Below are 17,337 nucleotides of genomic sequence, written 5' to 3'. Positions count from 1 at the left end.
TGTGTGTGTGTGTGTGTGTGTGTGTGTGTGTGTATAATATTTGGCACAAAATAGATTCAATGACTACATCTTTCAAATTACATTAATTGTTTTCTCACTTTGACACAACAAATGCCAAAACTCGGTGTACCTACAGGCCAATTTGCACATGCTTACATACTGTTTTCAAAATGTTTAAAATCAAGTTCAAAACAATAACAATACAAAACTGAAAATGCTACATTTCTACAGTAATATGGAAATGAAATATATTCTGAATCTAAAAAAATCAAACACTATCAATTAGATGAAACAATTACACATTAGTCTTTCAATTTCAATATCCATTCAAATGGGAAAACTTCGGGAATAATTTTGTTACATAAACATGGTTCATGTAACAAACTGCAGTGAATTATACACAATGGAGAGTGTTATTCTTCTTTTAAGAAATATGAAAACACTGTATAATGCTACCTGATGTTAGTGTTTTTTAGGTCTGTTTTATGACTGACAAAGTGTTTGCTGGGTGAAAAACTTTGCTAGTGTTCTGGAAGAATGAGTTGATTTGAGACATGAATGAAGTGTTTTGGTAGATTTAGTGCATTTTGAATGTGAAATAATTAACTGCTGTGCTAAGATGAAAGTTGGTTAGGAGAACCGTGTGAAGAGTTTTGAAAAAGTGACCTAAGTATTGAGAAATGGGTCCTAGTGATTGTAAAAAAACTGTAATATTTTGTAAGAAACACAAGTCCAGTGTGTCAAAACAAATCAGAAACCTCTGAGGTTAACCATAGTGCTCTTGCTTCATTTCCTGTTGCGATTGCTTTCATCTCGGGTGTTTTGTGCAGTTTGAAATGCCTGAAATGTAAGACTAATTTAAGCCTTTTCTAGATGAATATTGCTCGATTAGTGAACTTACAAAAACATGGCTGTTATGACAGAATAAAGCACCACAGACACATTTTGGAGTTTATTCAGCAATACAAGTTTGATAATGCATTTGAGATACAGCTGGTTTGAACAGTACAGTGCAGCAACTGAGAGATTCATCTTTTCTACCACAAATCAAACCTCAAATCTTCCATTGTGCGTTTGGAAGAAGCATTAGCAACTTTTTCCCATGCATCCAAATAAGCTCAAAAATAAGGAAGATGTGTGGGTAAAAAGAGCCACGCTTACATTAACGGAATGATCACAATATACTGTGGAAATTCATAGTGTCAAAATGTAGTTTCGAAGACTAGTAGCTCAAAAATATTCTGTAAAATGCACTCAGAAATCTAAAATGCACTGTTAAAAATTGTTAATTGCTAATCTATTCAGCAGAGTTAAAAGTAAACCACACAAAGCTCAATTCAGTGTTTTGGAATTAAATTAAGTTATATAATTAAATACAGAATAACAAAACTAAAGTAAAACACAAAATATTTAACTAAACTGCCTATCTAAAATCACAACACATGTAATGTTTGTATCAGTATCATGGTAAACAATGTGCTGTTATCTTGTCCTCCTTTGCTATTTGGTTATTTGCTGTGTCATCACTGCACATGTGGATCTGAGGTAATGTATGTTAAATTCAGCTATTCTGAATGGAATGGCTGTCTAGCATGCTTGTGACAGCAAAAGGAAGGACTGATAACTAAAGTACACGACCGCAAGAGAAATACTTCACATATTTGAGCTACTGAGAATTATTATGTGCTTATATGGATAAAATATGTTCAGAAGAATGTGTTTTGCACTATTGTGTTCACAGGTCACATGATGACGAACTTCTGTACAGAACCATCACATGTTCATGAGTGAAATGTTTCTGTATCCATGCTTTTTGTGTGTGTGTGTGTGTGTGTGTGTGTGTGTGCGTCTAATTCACAATTGCAGATGAGCACATCTTGTTGATTCCACACAGTCTGGATCCTCTGTACAGGTAATAGTAACCCTATAAAATAAATATAGAAAAAACTTTGTGATAATAGACATTACATAGTCTACAGACATACTTATAAGTTAGGAGCAGGACCAAATGTTTTTAAGAATTGATGTGTGATGATTTTGGCGAAAAGTCTACATGTATAAGTAATGTTATACTTTGATTGCAAATAACACAATTTATAGATCCTTTTCCATTAATAATTTTCTAACAATCAAAACATGTTTAAGTGTGCCATATTAAGCTATTTTAAAAGTTCCAAAGTTTGTTCTGGAGGTCTCTTACAATAGGTTTAATTCTCTCACAATATACACTGCAACATTAAAGGGTTAGTTCACCCAAAAATGAAAATTCTGTCATTAATTACTCAACCTCACATCGCTCCACTCCTGTAAAACCTTCATTCATCTTCGGAAAACAAATTAAGATATTTTCATAAAATCCATTGGCCTGCATTGCCAGCAAGACAACTAAAACTTTCTAATGCCACTGTTTCAACTGTTTTAAATACATCTTTAGTAGCTTTCTGGGCATTGAAAGGGTTAACTGTCTTGCTGGCGATGCAGGCCTCACTGAGCCATCAGATTTCATCAAAAATATCTTAATTTGTGTTCCGAAGATGAATGAAAGTCTTACGGGTGTGGAATGACATGAGGGTGAGTAATTAATGACAGAATTTTGGGTGAACTAACCCTTTAACTTCTTTTCTTACATTGTCTGAAACAGTTCGATAAAGGATTTGGTCTCTCTTAACCCCTCCTTTTTGAAAGTCTGGTCTGATTGGTCAGATGGCCGAGTCTGTTTTGAGAGGTCGACCGCTTACAGCACGTGTCGGAAAAGAAACACCCATTACTATATCTGAATTTCAACTCTGGATCTGCATCTTCTCGACATGTCAACAACATGAACCTAACTCCAGTCTCAGCTACATCTACAGTGTTTGAGGGTCAAAGTAGATGTTGTTCACGGGCAGCCAGTGAAGACCATAGGCTGGCACTATGCACATTTGTAACAAACCAACGTAGGTTTGAGCAGGAAGCAAGACTGGAATTACTGACGACTCATTTCAGGCAGTTCAGAATAGTAACTTTCTTTCGTTTGGGAGACAATAACTTTATTATTTCATGCACTTTGATCTTTGAAATTTTGTAGACCTTTTAGATTCACAAACAGCTATATTACAAACTACATAAAAGGTGATATCTGAAAAAGCATAATAGGGGCACTTTAAAACATCAGTGTTTGTTTTCCCCAGCATCAGTCAAGAATGAATGTCTACAGAGGCCATGCAGTATTAATTTTTTCATATAATAATGATCTCTGCTATTTTCTTAATATATGGTGTGTGTGACCGAGATACAAGCAGAACTTATTTTATTTGTAGCACATGATATTGCACATTCAGGTGATTTGTTTTTCATACCTGCTCTCCATAGTCCTCTCCCCAGCTGTTTTTGATGGCCCAGAATGGAACGCCATTACCTGCACACAAAAGCAGAAAAAACTATACTCGGTACTATACTTCAGAACTATACTTTGAGCACTATGCAACTCTGTTGCTTGATTCTACATTGCTGTAAATGTCTATTTTGAAACGGTCATTTGCAAAGCCTTGCCATTAAATGCCTGAAGTTTAGATCCGTATCAGTACAAGCTATTTAAATCAATATAACTCACGTTGTCCAAATCCCACGAGCAGCACAGCATGATCAATCATCCAGGGGTTGCAGAAGATTTTTAGAGGATGAGACACTCCCTTTCTGTAGAACTAAAGACAAGATCAACAAAATGTTTAAAAAGGGCAACTTCAGCAAGTAACCAGGTAAAACAGCATTTTGTTTTTGAAGTACCAGACATATGTATGCTTGAATCTACTTTAGCACCAGAAATGTGTGCTGCTGTTTTTTAAACTGTTTTCTTATCTAATTATATCTCTCATTATTACACGCTGTACGTTCAACTGTTGTATAGTATGCTGAAGTGTACTACAAACTTTGAGTGCTCAGAACATTATAGGGCAATATACTTACATAACACATTTATGCACACTAACAGTATATTTTTCCAATGAAGCAGCTCCATGGTGCATTTATGTTACCTGCATGGCAAAAGCATTGAGGGCAGCAGACACTGGACCATTCTCAGCCAACCAAGCAGCAATCTCTACAAGACGTGATAAGAATCAAGACATTTTAGATTAAAAGACAGACTGGAAACACACACTACCATTTAAATGTTTGAGGTCAGTACAATTGCTTTTTTTTAAAAAAAAGAAAAAAAAAAAAAAAAAAAAAATTAATACTTTTATTCAACAAAGATGCATTCAACTGACTTGACGGCAAAGAAATTTATAATGTTGCAAAAGATTTATATTTCAAATAAATGCTGCTCTTTTTAACTTTTTATTCATCAAAGAATCATGAAAAAATCTGTTTCCACACAAATAAGCAGAACAATTGTTTTCAACAATAAGAAATGTTTCTCGAGCAGCAAATCAGCATATCAGAATGATTTCTGAAGGATCATGTGACACTGAAGACTGGAGTAATGATGCTTTACCATCACAGGAATCAATAATATTTTAAAATATATTCAAATAGAAAACAATTTTACTGTGCAATTTTACTGTAATTTATCAAATAAATGCAGCCTAGGTGAGCAGCATTAAAAAAAAAAAAAAAATCTAACCGACCCCAAATTTTTACACAAATTAGAAACGTGCCTTAGAAAAAAAATACATTACTGGTGTGCATCTTGAGACAAAACAATAGCACTGACATATTTTAAGATATGTCAGTTCAAGTTGCCTCCAGTTAAAATAGCTTAAACATGCATTTCAGTCTGGTACTAGACTGGAGGCTTGTCTGTGAACCCAGGGGCTAATGTGTTATACAGTGGGTACGGAAAGTATTCAGGCTCCCTTAAATTGTTCACTCTTTGTTATATTGCAGCCATTTGCTAAAATCATTTAAGTTCATTTTTTTTTCTCATTAATGTACACACAGCACTCCATATTGACAGAAAAACACAGAATTGTTGGCATTTTTGCAGATTTATTAAAAAAGAAAAACTGAAATATCACATGGTCCTAAGTATTCAGACCCTTTACTGTGACACTCATATATTTAACTCAGGTGCTGTCCATTTCTTCTGATCATCCTTAAGATGGTTCTACACCTTAATTTGAGTCCAGCTGTGTTTGATTATACTGATTGGACTTGATTAGGAAAGCCACACACCTGTCTATATAAGACCTTACAGCTCACAGTGCAGGTCAGAGCAAATGAGAATCATGAGGTCAAAGGAACTGCCTGAAGAGCTCAGAGACAGAATTGTGGCAAGGCACAGATCTGGCCAAGGTTACAAAAAAAATTCTGCTGCACTTAAGGTTTCTAAGAGCACAGTGGCCTCCATAATCCTTAAATGGAAGACGTTTGGGACGACCAGAACCCTTCCTAGAGCTGGCCGTCCGGCCAAACTGAGCTATCGGGGGAGAAGAGCCTTGGTGAGAGAGGTAAAGAACAACCCAAAGATCACTGTGGCTGAGCTCCAGAGATGCAGTCGGGAGATGGGAGAAAGTTGTAGAAAGTCAACCATCACTGCAGCCCTCCACCAGTCGGGGCTTTATGGCAGAGTGGCCTGACAGAAGCCTCTCCTCAGTGCAAGACACATGAAAGCCCGCATGGAGTTTGCCAAGATGGTGAGAAATACGATTCTCTGGTCTGATGAGACCAATATAGAACTTTTTGGCCTTAATTCTAAGCGGTATGTGTGGAGAAAACCAGGCACTGCTCATCACCTGTCCAATACAGTCCCAACAGTGAAGCATGGTGGTGGCAGCATCATGCTGTGGGGGTGTTTTTCAGCTGTAGGGACAGGACGACTGGTTGCAATCGAGGAAAAGATGAATGCGGCCAAGTACAGGGATATCCTGGATGAAAACCTTCTCCAGAGTGCTCAGGACCTCAGACTGGGCCGAAGGTTTACCTTCCAACAAGACAATGACCCTAAGCACACAGCTAAAATAACGAAGGAGTGGCTTCACAACAACTCCGTGACTGCTCTTGAATAGCCCAGCCAGAGCCCTGACTTAAACCCAATTGAGCATCTCTGGAGAGACCTAAAAATGGCTGTCCACCAACGTTTACCATCCAATCTGACAGAACTGGAGAGCATCTGCAAGGAGGAATGGCAGAGGATCCCCAAATCCAGGTGTGAAAAACTTGTTGCATCTTCCCTAAAAAGACTCATGGCTGTATTAGATCATAAGGGTGCTTCTACTAAATACTGAGCAAAGGGTCTGAATACTTAGGACCATGTGATATTTCAGTTTTTCTTTTTTAATAAATCTGCAAAAATGTCAACAATTCTGTGTTTTTCTGTCGATATGGGGTGCTGTGTGTACATTAATGAGGAAAAAAAAAGAACTTTAATGATTTTAGCAAATGGCTGCAAAATAACAAAGAGTGAAAAATTTAAGGGGGTCTGAATACTTTCCGTACCCACTGTAACTATGAATGGTACCATTTATTCACATTTAAGTAAGATTAGCTTATAGCTCATATTTCTTTCCAAATATTCTAATTAAAAATTGATATTTTTAATTTCCTGCTTTAATTTCCTCTCATGCAGGTATTTCCATCAGTGTTTTTTTAATGTCTTTAATTCACTTGTGTTTACTGACACATCTCTAGTTCTACCCTCATATTTTCATCTCTTTCACTCACCGTTTTCATCGTTGGGCAGCTCTACAGAGTTGTTAATGTAGGCAGCCACCTTCCCTGTAGAGAAATTACAGCTCTGCTTGTGTCCTGTATAGCTGTAGTCTGTTTCTGTCTCAAGACCTCCTTTAGGGGTAAAAGAAAAAGCACAGTTATATAGGATATGTTTACTCTTACAGATTCCCTATAAGTTATTTGCTTTCTAGGGAATGACCGCCAGGTTTTCTCACCAAGCTTCTCAATGGCTTCATAAGCGTTAGATGGCAGCCCACCTCCACATGCTTGGTCCAGCCTATCGCAGTCCACTAATTCTGTGATGAGCAAACAAATGAATTTGTTAAATTCACATTGAGAATAACACTTTATACAATAATTCCTGTTTTATTTCATGTTATTTATGGTGTTTGCTAAGGCAAGGCATTCATCTGGTGGCATTTGTGATATGGACAATAATGGCACTAAATCATGCAGCTTGTTAAGGAGAGGTTTGCTATTCCTTTTCCACATCACCCTAGCATAGTGGTGGCAAGTCTTCTCAAACAAGAAACATTTCTTCGTTTTTGAGGAAAAAACTGCACTGCCTTTCAGAAGTTTAGTTTCGGTGAGATTTGTTTTTTTTGTTTTTGAAAGAAGTCTCTTCTCTTCACCAAGGCTGCATTTATTTGATTAAAAATACAGTAAAAACAAATTGTGAAATATTACTACAATTCAAAATAACTGTTTTGTATTTGAATATATTTTAAAATGTAATTTATTCCTGTTATGTAAAGCTGGATTTTCAGGATCATTACTCCAGTCTTCAGTGTCATGATCCCTCTATATATTATATTAGAAATCAGTTATGCTGCTTAATTTTTTGTGGAAACCGTGAATTTTTCCCCCCACAATTCTTTGAAGAGAAAGCTCAAAAGAACAGCAATTTTTTGAAACAGAAATCTTTGGTCAAAATATAATTGTCTTGTGTCATTTTTGATCAATTTAATGCATCTTTGCTGAATAAAAAAAAATTAATTTCTTTCAAAACAAACATCTTACTGCCCCCTTTTTTTAAACGGTAGTGTAGTTTATATTTACCCTGCTCAGACAGGGAAAGCAGCTGTCCAGTTTTCTTGAACCACTGTCCCTCGATGTTTCCAGTCACAGAAAATGCCCAGCAAGAGCCACACATGCCCTGCAACAGACAGTCCATTAAACTTTTTAAACAATTATAATAAACAACTTTATTTAAGTTTATTCTGCAGACATATAAAGCATTTGTATTTCACTGATTCACTCATTATTCATCATCTTAATCTTAATTCAATGACCCCTCATCCCATTGTAAACACTTTGAGTGTACAGTAGCAACTAAAAGCATATATATATATATATATATATATATATATATATATATATATATATATATATATATATATATATATATATATATATATATATATGCTTCATTCAATTACACCCACTGATTAATGCTAATCTAGCTGTCATACCTGATTCTTTACAGGGCTGACCGCCCCGTGGTCCCTCCAGTCCCAGCTGTCAGGAGCGGCCTTACTGGCCGGGGTTGCTGGCTTCATCTCCTTCTTCAAAGTCCACTGACTCAGCATTGGGTTCAGGTACATCATTCTGAACTCATCCTCTACACACATCAATATGATTAGTACATATTAGAGAGCCTTGCACGTGTGTGTTTTTGGGATAACAGGAATGCAAAAAGTAAAAAAATTATGATTCTGGTCTTGTCACTGTAAAACTGGACACTCTTTTTTCCCATATTTTCCTGAGCAATAAATGAGAATCTAAAAATCCATAAACATACCTGTGAGGTCACTGAATTTGGTGACCCCATACTCAGCTGACCCCTGTTCCAGGGATTGTAGCGTTTGTGCCGTTTTCATATTCTCCTGGAAAATGCGCAAACGCTTCTCTGCCTCTGTGGAGTTTAATGGATCAATGGTTAATAAAGGACTTTTAATTGTGTATGTGCAATACAAACAGCCATTAAATGACATACTACTATAAAAAACTATTACGGTATCCATGTGATGGGTATTACACATTAATACATGATACATTAATAACAACTACAAACTATCACTTGTTTATTAGTATTACTATTTATGAGTATCTGAGCAATTTCACTGTAAAATGTACAGGTGTGGCAAATTCATTGTAATCTAAAGTACACTACCGTTCAAAGTTTTAGGGTCAGTAAGATTTGTTAATGTTTTTGGAAGTCTCTTAGTCTCACCAAGACTGCATTAATATGATCATTAATGTCATTAATATGATCACAAACAATATTGTGAAATATTATTACAACTTAATATAACTGTTTTCTATTGTAATATATTTTAAAATGTATTTATTCAGAATCATTACTCCAGTCTTCAGTGACTGTGACACTTTTTTCCAGGATTCTTTGAATAAAAAGTTAAAAAGAACAGCATTTATTTGAAATAGAAATGTTTGTAATGTTATAAATGTCTTTACTGTCTTTAAATTGATCAATTTAATGCATCCTTTCTGAATAAAAAAACAACAATTTCTTTCAAAACAAAAATCCTACTGATCCCAAATTTTTGAATGGTAATGTATATTTGTGTCTTACCTTCTTGGGAGCTGTATGTTCGGTTATATGTGATCATAAAGTTTTTAAACAGGGTCAGAAGCTCCACAGTTTCCTGAAAACAGCAATAAAAAAGTGAGGCATCTTGAAAAGCTCACAAATATTTAATTAACTTTTGCAAATATTTTATGATATATTTTAAGTGTACTTTGCATTACCTTCATGGGTTTGCCATGGGTTAGGGGTACAGATGCAACCTTTTTGAGCTCCTTTGAAACTAAGACATAAAAAATATCAAGGTAACTACAAATGCATGTTGGGTAGAAAACAATTAAAATTGGATGCATGATAAAAATAACTTTAAATCCTGTCTTAAAACATAATGAGTATGCATGTCCCTGTTTTACACCACTGCAGTATATCATGTGATGAAGACAATTTGGACTACATGAGGCAGACAGATCTGCCATCTGTCCCAGGCTACTGACCCGCAGGCTCGCATTTCTGTTTAAGTAGGGTGGATTTATTTTCCCAGGGAATGTCCCAAACCTCAAACAAACAAACCTCCGTCTGTGGAGAGACAGAGAATTTGTGTGATTTAGGAGAGGATGTGCATAGTAAATTTCTAAGAACAGCATGTGTTTGCAGCAAATTGGCAGGTTCAAAATGTCGGGTTATCATACTGAATTTGTGCTACTGCTTATTTTGAACATGAAATCAAAATTGCATGCAATCCAACAACAAACAAAAAAAAATCCCACCCTAAATGTACTGTATTTTACATTGTATATTGACTATTAAGCAATGTACGTTTTGATGTTGTTGTTTTTTTAACCAACAGCAGAGTTTGCCATTACAGACACTGAGTAGTGACGTTTTATATGGATTAAGGATTAGTCTTTGCTCACCTTCTGTTTGTGGGGCTCTTGGAAAAAATCACAGTTGTCCACAGTGCTCAGCTCTAGGGATTTCTTACACTGAGTGCTTCCAATCTCTACCATAATACTGTACCGAATACCTTTCACCAGCTGTGGAAGACACAGAACAGAAACCAAAGACACAAATCACTCTTTTTGAATAAGGGAATAACTATGGCTCTGTCAAATTACACTTAAATAAAGAAATCTTGGTAATACTTTACAATAATTTCTCATTTGTTACCATCAGTTAATTAATTAACTAACATAAACTAACAATGTGCAATATAATTTAACAGCAACTTTTGTTATTGTTTTAGTAAATGTTCGTGTTACTTTAGTGTATTAACTAATGTTAACAGATAACATTTCTGATGATAAAAATATAGTAGTAAATGCTGAGATTAACATTAACTACGATAAATAAATGCAAAAAAAAATTCATTCTTGTTCTTGTTAACTAATGCATTTAAGCGTGCCCATATATGTATTTAGTTACATATATTTACTAGATAACGATTACCTTCTAATACTTTATGTACCAAAATACATTTTGTTACACACAACAATTATATCACAAACCGCACGAATTTGTGGTATTTATAGAACAGTGGGCTTTAAACGACCTTTAAATACACCGTCCTAAAAACTTTGGTAAATGTTAATAATTGCGCAGCATTTCTTTTATCTACTGTAATAAACTACTGCGCAAAAGGCGCGCAGTGTTGTGCTGCTTAATCCGCTCACTGTTATGTATTTGAGGCCTCTGCGCACGCACTGAGCTTGTTTACGTCTAATCACATGAATGCGGTAAAAATAACTCCTTATAATAAACTCCATGTCCAGTATCGGAATAGCGAAAATAAATAACTCATAATACATAAAACATTAACCATAATAAATATCAACAATAATAGACATAATTATATTCTGTATACAGTTATTGTATGCAGAATTGTAGGCTATAATGGCTTTGCATAACGTTGTAGATATTAGATATTAATTCTACCTGTTTACTGGCCGAAAGGATTTTGCTAACACGGCGTATGTGCATCGTGTTGGATCCCATATTATATCGTTCCTCGGCAAATTTCACTGCTTTCATGACCCCCGGGTCTGATTCCGACAGACGGACCGGCGATCCCGGAGCTCCGATAACTGGGCGATCTGGGCCATCTTCTATACCCAGAACCAAAGCGACCAGGACGTAGCAAGCGATGACAGGGTAACCGCGGTTAAAGTACATGTTGTCGAGCTCTTGGAACTGAAAGCAGCGACGATCTATCAGGTCTTTGTTTTTAGATCGTAAGCCTGCAGTGTTTTGTTGCTCCACACGGCAGTTCAGTACGAGCCTCCCCGCACAAAGATGGAAGACTGAAGATGCCCCTCTGTGTGGGGGCGGGACATGTTTCTTCAAAAGCTTAATAATAATAATAATAATAATAATAATAATAATAATAATAATAATAATAATTGCTTGCTTGTAATTATTATAAGACAGTTATTGGTTACCAAAGGAAACATTTCTTTTCAATATGTAGGTAGGTAACGGAAGTATTTCCAACATTTTTTTAAATTTATACTTAAATCATTTTATCTTTTTCTTTTTTTTTAATCGAAAATTCATATCTCATCAAAAATATAATTCGGTGCAGTCACCACCGCTAGACGGCGTACGACCTCAGGAAATATAAAATAATAATGTCTTTACTGCCCCCTGTTGGTCAATGGGTGAATGGTCTCATTATTGGCTGCTTCTCTATTTTTCTCTGGTCCGTGTGTTAGCGACACGAGAAGTTCAGCAACAAAAGCTTTTTTCGAAAGGAGTTTAAATATACAGTTTTAGTAGTATAGGTAAATTATCCAAGTTAAATGCTTTTAGTTGTTTATAGGTAAAGAATTATACGTAACAAATGTAACTGCAGTTGCCCATATAGCTGTGTTTGTGTAGCTGTGTTTGTGAATGATACTATCTCAACAAGTGCGTCACAAATGGACTGTCAACCTCGTGGGAGAGGAAGAAGGGGACGAGGGAACCGAAATGAAGAGGTGGGAGGAGAAATGCTCATTCATTTATGTTTAATACACGCGGTCCTCTTAAAATACAGTATTATTATTACACATTTACAATGGTAGTCATCATTTTACCATAATTACTTAATATGGGGTTTCATTTAAAACTTAAGTTTTATGCCATTTTTGTTTAATTTAAATATTGATCTAAAATCTAGATTTGGGGTTCAAATGTATATGAATGTACACTGTCCAGCCAAAAAAAAGTCGCTGTTTGGATTTAAATAGGCAAATGACTGGATCATTAGTGCAGTGATTGTTATGTTTCTAGCATGTAATATGTTAGGGAACAGTTCTTTTAACCCTAATTGATGTAGTGTGTAGCTTTCCATTTCTTAAACAACCATGTAGGAAGACGTATCATGGCCATATTCCAGGATGACAATGTCAAGATTAATAAGGCATGTGTGAATCATTTTCACACATGATTTGTCACCTTAAGTCCATACCTTAAATTCATTTAAAGTCTTTGGGGTGTACTGGAGTAGACTTTACAGTGCTTGACTCTTGCATTGTCAATACAAGATATTGACCAAAATGTTCTATATAGTTAAAGCATAGAAGATCACACCTAAGTGTGAAAGTAATGACAGTATTTTGTGTCAGCTGCCCAGTTACTGTGGTCAAGTTTTGAAAGGGTCTGTGCATTGTAATGAATTGTTATATATTTCTGTTTTTTGCGTATTTCAGAACAGAGATGTGCGCCTTTCTAAATCTCTGACTTATGTATTACGCCACGGTGCCAATAAGATGGGTCTTCAGATGAACTCGGGTGAGAAGTGATAATTGTATAATTCATAACACCCTGTCAGCTTACAAAATAGTTATTTGGGTCTTGTGTGGAATGGAGTTCTTGTGGAAGATGATTCCTGTTATTATTGGACAAGACAGAAAATGATTCATTCACTTATAATTCCTTTAGCACATGTTTTAGATTTAGTTCTTTTATTTTCCCTGTTGTCTGTCTGTAATTCTTATGTGACTTTGTCTGCAGATGGCTTTGTATATGTGGAGGAACTTCTCGCGCATCAGCAGTTCCGCTCATTTTCATTGGAGGATGTGGAGCGAGTTGTGGCCACCAATGACAAACAGCGATTCAAGCTTTGCCACCACACTGAAGATGGTCGTCTTCTGATACGAGCCAATCAGGGTCACTCAGTGCAAGTCAGTGTGGTTCAGATGTCATGCAAAGTCTACAGTCTTAATTTAAGATATATATAGGTTTAAAGTAGACAAGTAGACATCAGAATATGGGTACACTGGTCGTAAAGGGATGGACATGGTCGGCAATGATAAATTACATTTAAGCAATGCGTAATTGGTACTAAGGGCCCAAAGTGTGCCAAGAAAGCAGATCGTCTTGACCACGTCTACATGCCTACATGCATTGAGTTGCTGCCATGTGATTGGCTGAATAGCTATTTGCGTTAACGAGCAGTTGAACAGGTGTACCTATATGTGTATGTATATATAATTTATAATATACTAATCTAGTTTATACACAAAAGCATCTGCTAAATAAATAAATGTAATGTAAATCTGACAGATTCTTTAAATTTAAAAAACAAAACAAAAAAAAAAACAATGCAAATTCTATGATTTAGGTATTTATTTAACTCCTAGAATGTGTCTCTTCAAGGTTACAGATCTGGAGTTGAAAGAGGTAGCACTTGATGATCCTGACTATCCAAGAGAAGCTGTTCATGGTTCATACATGAAATACTGGCCCTCTATACGCAGTCAGGGCCTCAGCAGAATGAACAGAACTCACATACACCTGGCACCTGGCCTACCTGGAGAGGGCAAAGTCATCAGTGGTGAGTGACATGCAGATTAGATTCTTTTCTAGAGATGTATTTGTTTATGCATGCATTCATGCACAACAGATTTGGATAGCAAAAAGCAGTCAAGACCAAGATATATGTGTAGAGAAGCAGATTTTTAAAAATGCAATTCACTTTATACATAATTCAGGTTATTTACAGTTCAATGGCTTTTTTCCTGTTTATAGGTATGAGACAGAGTTGCGATTTGGCTGTGTATATTGATGTTGCGAAAGCTATGTCAGGTAATAAGAAATCATTTTTAAAACCAGTATAAAGTTTAATACATTTAAGAATTATAATGTAGAAGGCTTGATCACTTTTCCTTCTGGTTGGTGTTCAGATGGGATTAAGTTCTTCTGGTCAGAGAACGGTGTGCTGTTGACCCCTGGAGATGCTGCTGGGTTGTTAGCACCATGCTATTTCTCTCGAGTACAAAGCCTAAAACCCTCACGTGAGTCACTTTCACTGCCAGTCCATTAAGTCACTTTAAGGGTTAGTTCACCCAAATGAAAATTCATCATTTACTCACCCTCATGTCATTCCAAACCCATAAGACCTTCGTTCATCTTCGGAACGCAAACGAAGATCTTTTTACTGAAATCTGAGAGATGAAAATCTTTCTGTCCCTCCTTTGACAGCCTATGCAACTACGACATTCAAGCCCCAGAAAGGTAGTAAAGACATCATTAAAGTAATCCATGTGACTCCAGTGGTTTATAACCTCAATTTTATGGAGTGATGCAAGAGCTTTGTTTATGTAAAATAATAAATACATTTGTAAATAAAATAAAAAATATTAAAGCTTGAAAGGGTTAGTTGCATAGGCTGTAAATGGAGGGACAGAAATCTATCAGATTTTATTAAAAAGATCTTCATTTGTCTTTCAAAGATGAACAAAAGTCGGGTTGACATGGAATGTCAAGAGTGTGAATAATTAATGACAGAATTTTCATTTTTGTGTGAACTAACCCTTTAACTCATTCATTTTCATTCATTCAGATTTATTTTGTGTCCATGTACTGTAATTAAGTAAAAATTTAAATTATTTTTTTAGCTTATATACATAATTAAATATATTTATTAGCTTAAATATATGCATTTGATATTAAGAGATCATTAAGGATTTTTTTTTTCTTTCAGCTTGTGAAATTGAACTACATTAGCTGTTGGAGAGGATCTGAAGATGGAGAGGATCTGGAGATGTTCATTCGACTTTTGTTCATTCGATTTTTGTTCATTCAGTTAAACCTTTGAAAGCATTAAAGTGGAATGTGTCCTTCTAAAAAGAAATACCAAAATAAAAACAACAAAATATGTCATTTGCACAATCAGGCTATATTATTTATTAACAGTTGATTATACCACAGAATCAAAAGAACAATAGAAATGAAAGCTGCAAGCAGTGATGAAAGGGTCCTTGCACCTGTCTCACCACCACCCGGTGGCTTTAGGAAAACAGCATGGTGGGCAATACACATTTAAAGCTGCTGTCTGCGATTTGAACTGCACGCGTCTTGCGGAGGAACATACTAGCCGGAACTACTTTTCTCTGTGTATGTCTATGGCGAGTCACGCAGTTACTGTGATACTCTGCGGCGAGTCCTACCAGTCCGGTCTGAATTAGTCAGAATATAAACACTTATTATAAGTGTACCATAATGATTCAGGATAAGACAAAAACACAGTTTGGAAAATGGATTCATGTTGTATATTCTCATTATATACTTTTTGTAAATTTTTAACACAAAAAAAAGTTGCGGACTGCAGCTTTAAGTATATAAATATAGGTGGACTACGTCAGTCATTTGTATTTTCCACACTTCCTGCTACCAGCTGGTGGCGCTATGACTGTAACTGAAACTGGCACGCCCTTAAGCATAAAGTCAAGATCTTCCCAATCACAAAGTCCAGAGTCCTTTAGATTTGACTGACCAAATATGACACTGATCTGATTAAAGCTCTAGGAGGAGTTTGTTAAAGTACAACATCTGGAAATGGCAAAAACTGCAATTAAATCACAAAGTGCAAGTTATCAGCCTTTTATTTTGCATGAATAAATGCCATTACCAAAATATCCGAATCTATAGGTCTGTTATAAAATATAAATATCACTGCATGAACTACATATTGGCACATAGTCTGAACTATTTGTACAGGCTACTCATTTCGAAGGCTGCATCCTCCAGAGGTTGCATTTGAAGGCTGTATACTTCATTGAGGCCGGCTCATTTAAGAAAAACATCCGTTGAAAAAAAGAAAAAACAGCATTTTGCACCTCACAAGGAATAACCATCAATTTTATTATGGTTACTTTTCTTAAATAAGACATCATTAATGATGTATGCAGCCTTCAAATGTGAGCACCGGAGGACGCAGCCTCTGAAATGAGACGCAGATTCGAACAGTAACAAAGGCGTCAGTTTTACCATTTCAATTCCAGCGTGAGTCCTTGTCTTTTGGAAGTGCATGCAAAGTGGATTTGCTTTCACACCGTAAAGATGTCATGTCAACAACACAAACCAAACTCCTCCAGTCTCAGCTTTTTAAAGTCTCAGTCTTTCAGTCTCAGTGTTTGAAGGCGGGTCAAAATAGATGTTGTTCGTGAGCAACCGGCTGCCATTACGCAGATTTTTACATTGTTATGTAGGTTTGTAACAGAAAGTGAGACTGGAATTGCTGAAGACTCATTTCGGCAGTTCAGAATCAATTCATTCTTTAAGGCAAAAATTACTTTTTTATCCTGCACTTTGATCTTTAAAACAATGTGACAAAAACACACACAAGTTTGACAATGTGACAAAAACACGACCCAAATGTTTAATGTCATGATTGTTACCGTTAGTAGCCTACCATTAGTATTTGCATTAGTTTATATCCAGCTGGTCGCTTTTATCGATTCGTTATGCAGCAAAGTTGCATAATTAAAACTAGTGTCATGACTCATGAGAAAGCAAACTATCGTTATGCAGCAGACATATAGCCTATAAACAAATCAGAAATGCATTCGATTTCAGTTCTCTTTTAAAGGTCACGTTTTTCGTGGTTTTTTGAAGCTTTGATTGTGTTTATAGTGTGCAATATAACATGTGTTCATGTTTCGCGTGTAAAAAAACACAGTATTTTTCACATAATTTACTTATCTGTATACAGCTGTTTCCACTGTCATAAAAACGGGCTGATGACTTCCTTGTTCTATGAAGTCCCTCCTTCAGAAATACGTAACGAGTTCTGATTGTGCCAGCGGTTCCTGTGTTGTGATTCGACAGCAGCTTAGCGCTCCTTGCCCGGAAAGGTCACGCCTGTTACTATAACGTGTAAA

General features: G+C 36.0%; 2 protein-coding genes across 4 annotated transcripts in view; one reads left to right on the top strand and one right to left on the bottom strand.

The window, feature by feature from the left end:
- Positions 1-939: 939 nt before the first annotated feature.
- Positions 940-17,337, bottom strand: part of ctsf (cathepsin F) — a 30,682-nt gene continuing 14,284 nt past the window's right edge. Inside the window, exons 1-14 of one of the 2 annotated variants that reach the window (XM_048175685.1) lie at positions 11,129-11,509; positions 10,111-10,230; positions 9,691-9,772; positions 9,421-9,479; positions 9,245-9,317; positions 8,453-8,566; positions 8,124-8,272; positions 7,711-7,807; positions 6,867-6,947; positions 6,643-6,762; positions 4,014-4,078; positions 3,593-3,683; positions 3,339-3,397; positions 940-1,924 (exon numbers count right to left, since the gene is read on the bottom strand). In XM_048175685.1, the coding sequence (XP_048031642.1) occupies positions 1,850-1,924; positions 3,339-3,397; positions 3,593-3,683; positions 4,014-4,078; positions 6,643-6,762; positions 6,867-6,947; positions 7,711-7,807; positions 8,124-8,272; positions 8,453-8,566; positions 9,245-9,317; positions 9,421-9,479; positions 9,691-9,772; positions 10,111-10,230; positions 11,129-11,365 (1,422 nt within the window). In that variant the 5' untranslated portion in view covers positions 11,366-11,509 and the 3' untranslated portion in view covers positions 940-1,849. Of the gene's footprint in view, positions 1,925-3,338; positions 3,398-3,592; positions 3,684-4,013; positions 4,079-6,642; positions 6,763-6,866; positions 6,948-7,710; positions 7,808-8,123; positions 8,273-8,452; positions 8,567-9,244; positions 9,318-9,420; positions 9,480-9,690; positions 9,773-10,110; positions 10,231-11,128; positions 11,510-17,337 lie in introns of those variants that run through there. The other variant, XM_048175686.1, reaches the window with a different exon arrangement.
- Positions 11,726-15,346, top strand: trpt1 (tRNA phosphotransferase 1). 2 transcript variants are annotated; one of them, XM_048175688.1, is made up of 8 exons: positions 11,726-11,973; positions 12,071-12,168; positions 12,883-12,964; positions 13,187-13,356; positions 13,832-14,009; positions 14,204-14,260; positions 14,359-14,469; positions 15,159-15,346. In XM_048175688.1, exons 2-8 carry the CDS (start codon positions 12,112-12,114, stop codon positions 15,179-15,181), a joined length of 678 nt encoding a protein of 225 aa, XP_048031645.1. In that variant the 5' UTR covers positions 11,726-11,973; positions 12,071-12,111; the 3' UTR covers positions 15,182-15,346. The 2 variants fall into 2 exon arrangements, with proteins under 2 accessions (XP_048031645.1, XP_048031644.1); XM_048175687.1 differs by having other exon boundaries at positions 11,728-12,168.

This window comes from Megalobrama amblycephala, linkage group LG23 (genome assembly GCF_018812025.1).
Source record: "Megalobrama amblycephala isolate DHTTF-2021 linkage group LG23, ASM1881202v1, whole genome shotgun sequence".
Lineage (NCBI taxonomy): Eukaryota > Metazoa > Chordata > Actinopteri > Cypriniformes > Xenocyprididae > Megalobrama > Megalobrama amblycephala.
The sequence above is the reverse complement of the archived record's forward strand: the minus strand, read 5'-3'. Positions and strand labels throughout refer to the sequence as shown.

Bases quoted from the DNA above. Each gene is read 5' to 3' on its own strand.
- trpt1 (XM_048175688.1), top strand. From the start codon at position 12,112: ATGGACTGTCAACCTCGTGGGAGAGGAAGAAGGGGACGAGGGAACCGA. The intron at 13,357-13,831 runs GTCAGTGTGGTT...TGTCTCTTCAAG, and splicing joins ATCAGGGTCACTCAGTGCAA to GTTACAGATCTGGAGTTGAA. The intron at 14,010-14,203 runs GTGAGTGACATG...TCCTGTTTATAG, and splicing joins AGAGGGCAAAGTCATCAGTG to GTATGAGACAGAGTTGCGAT.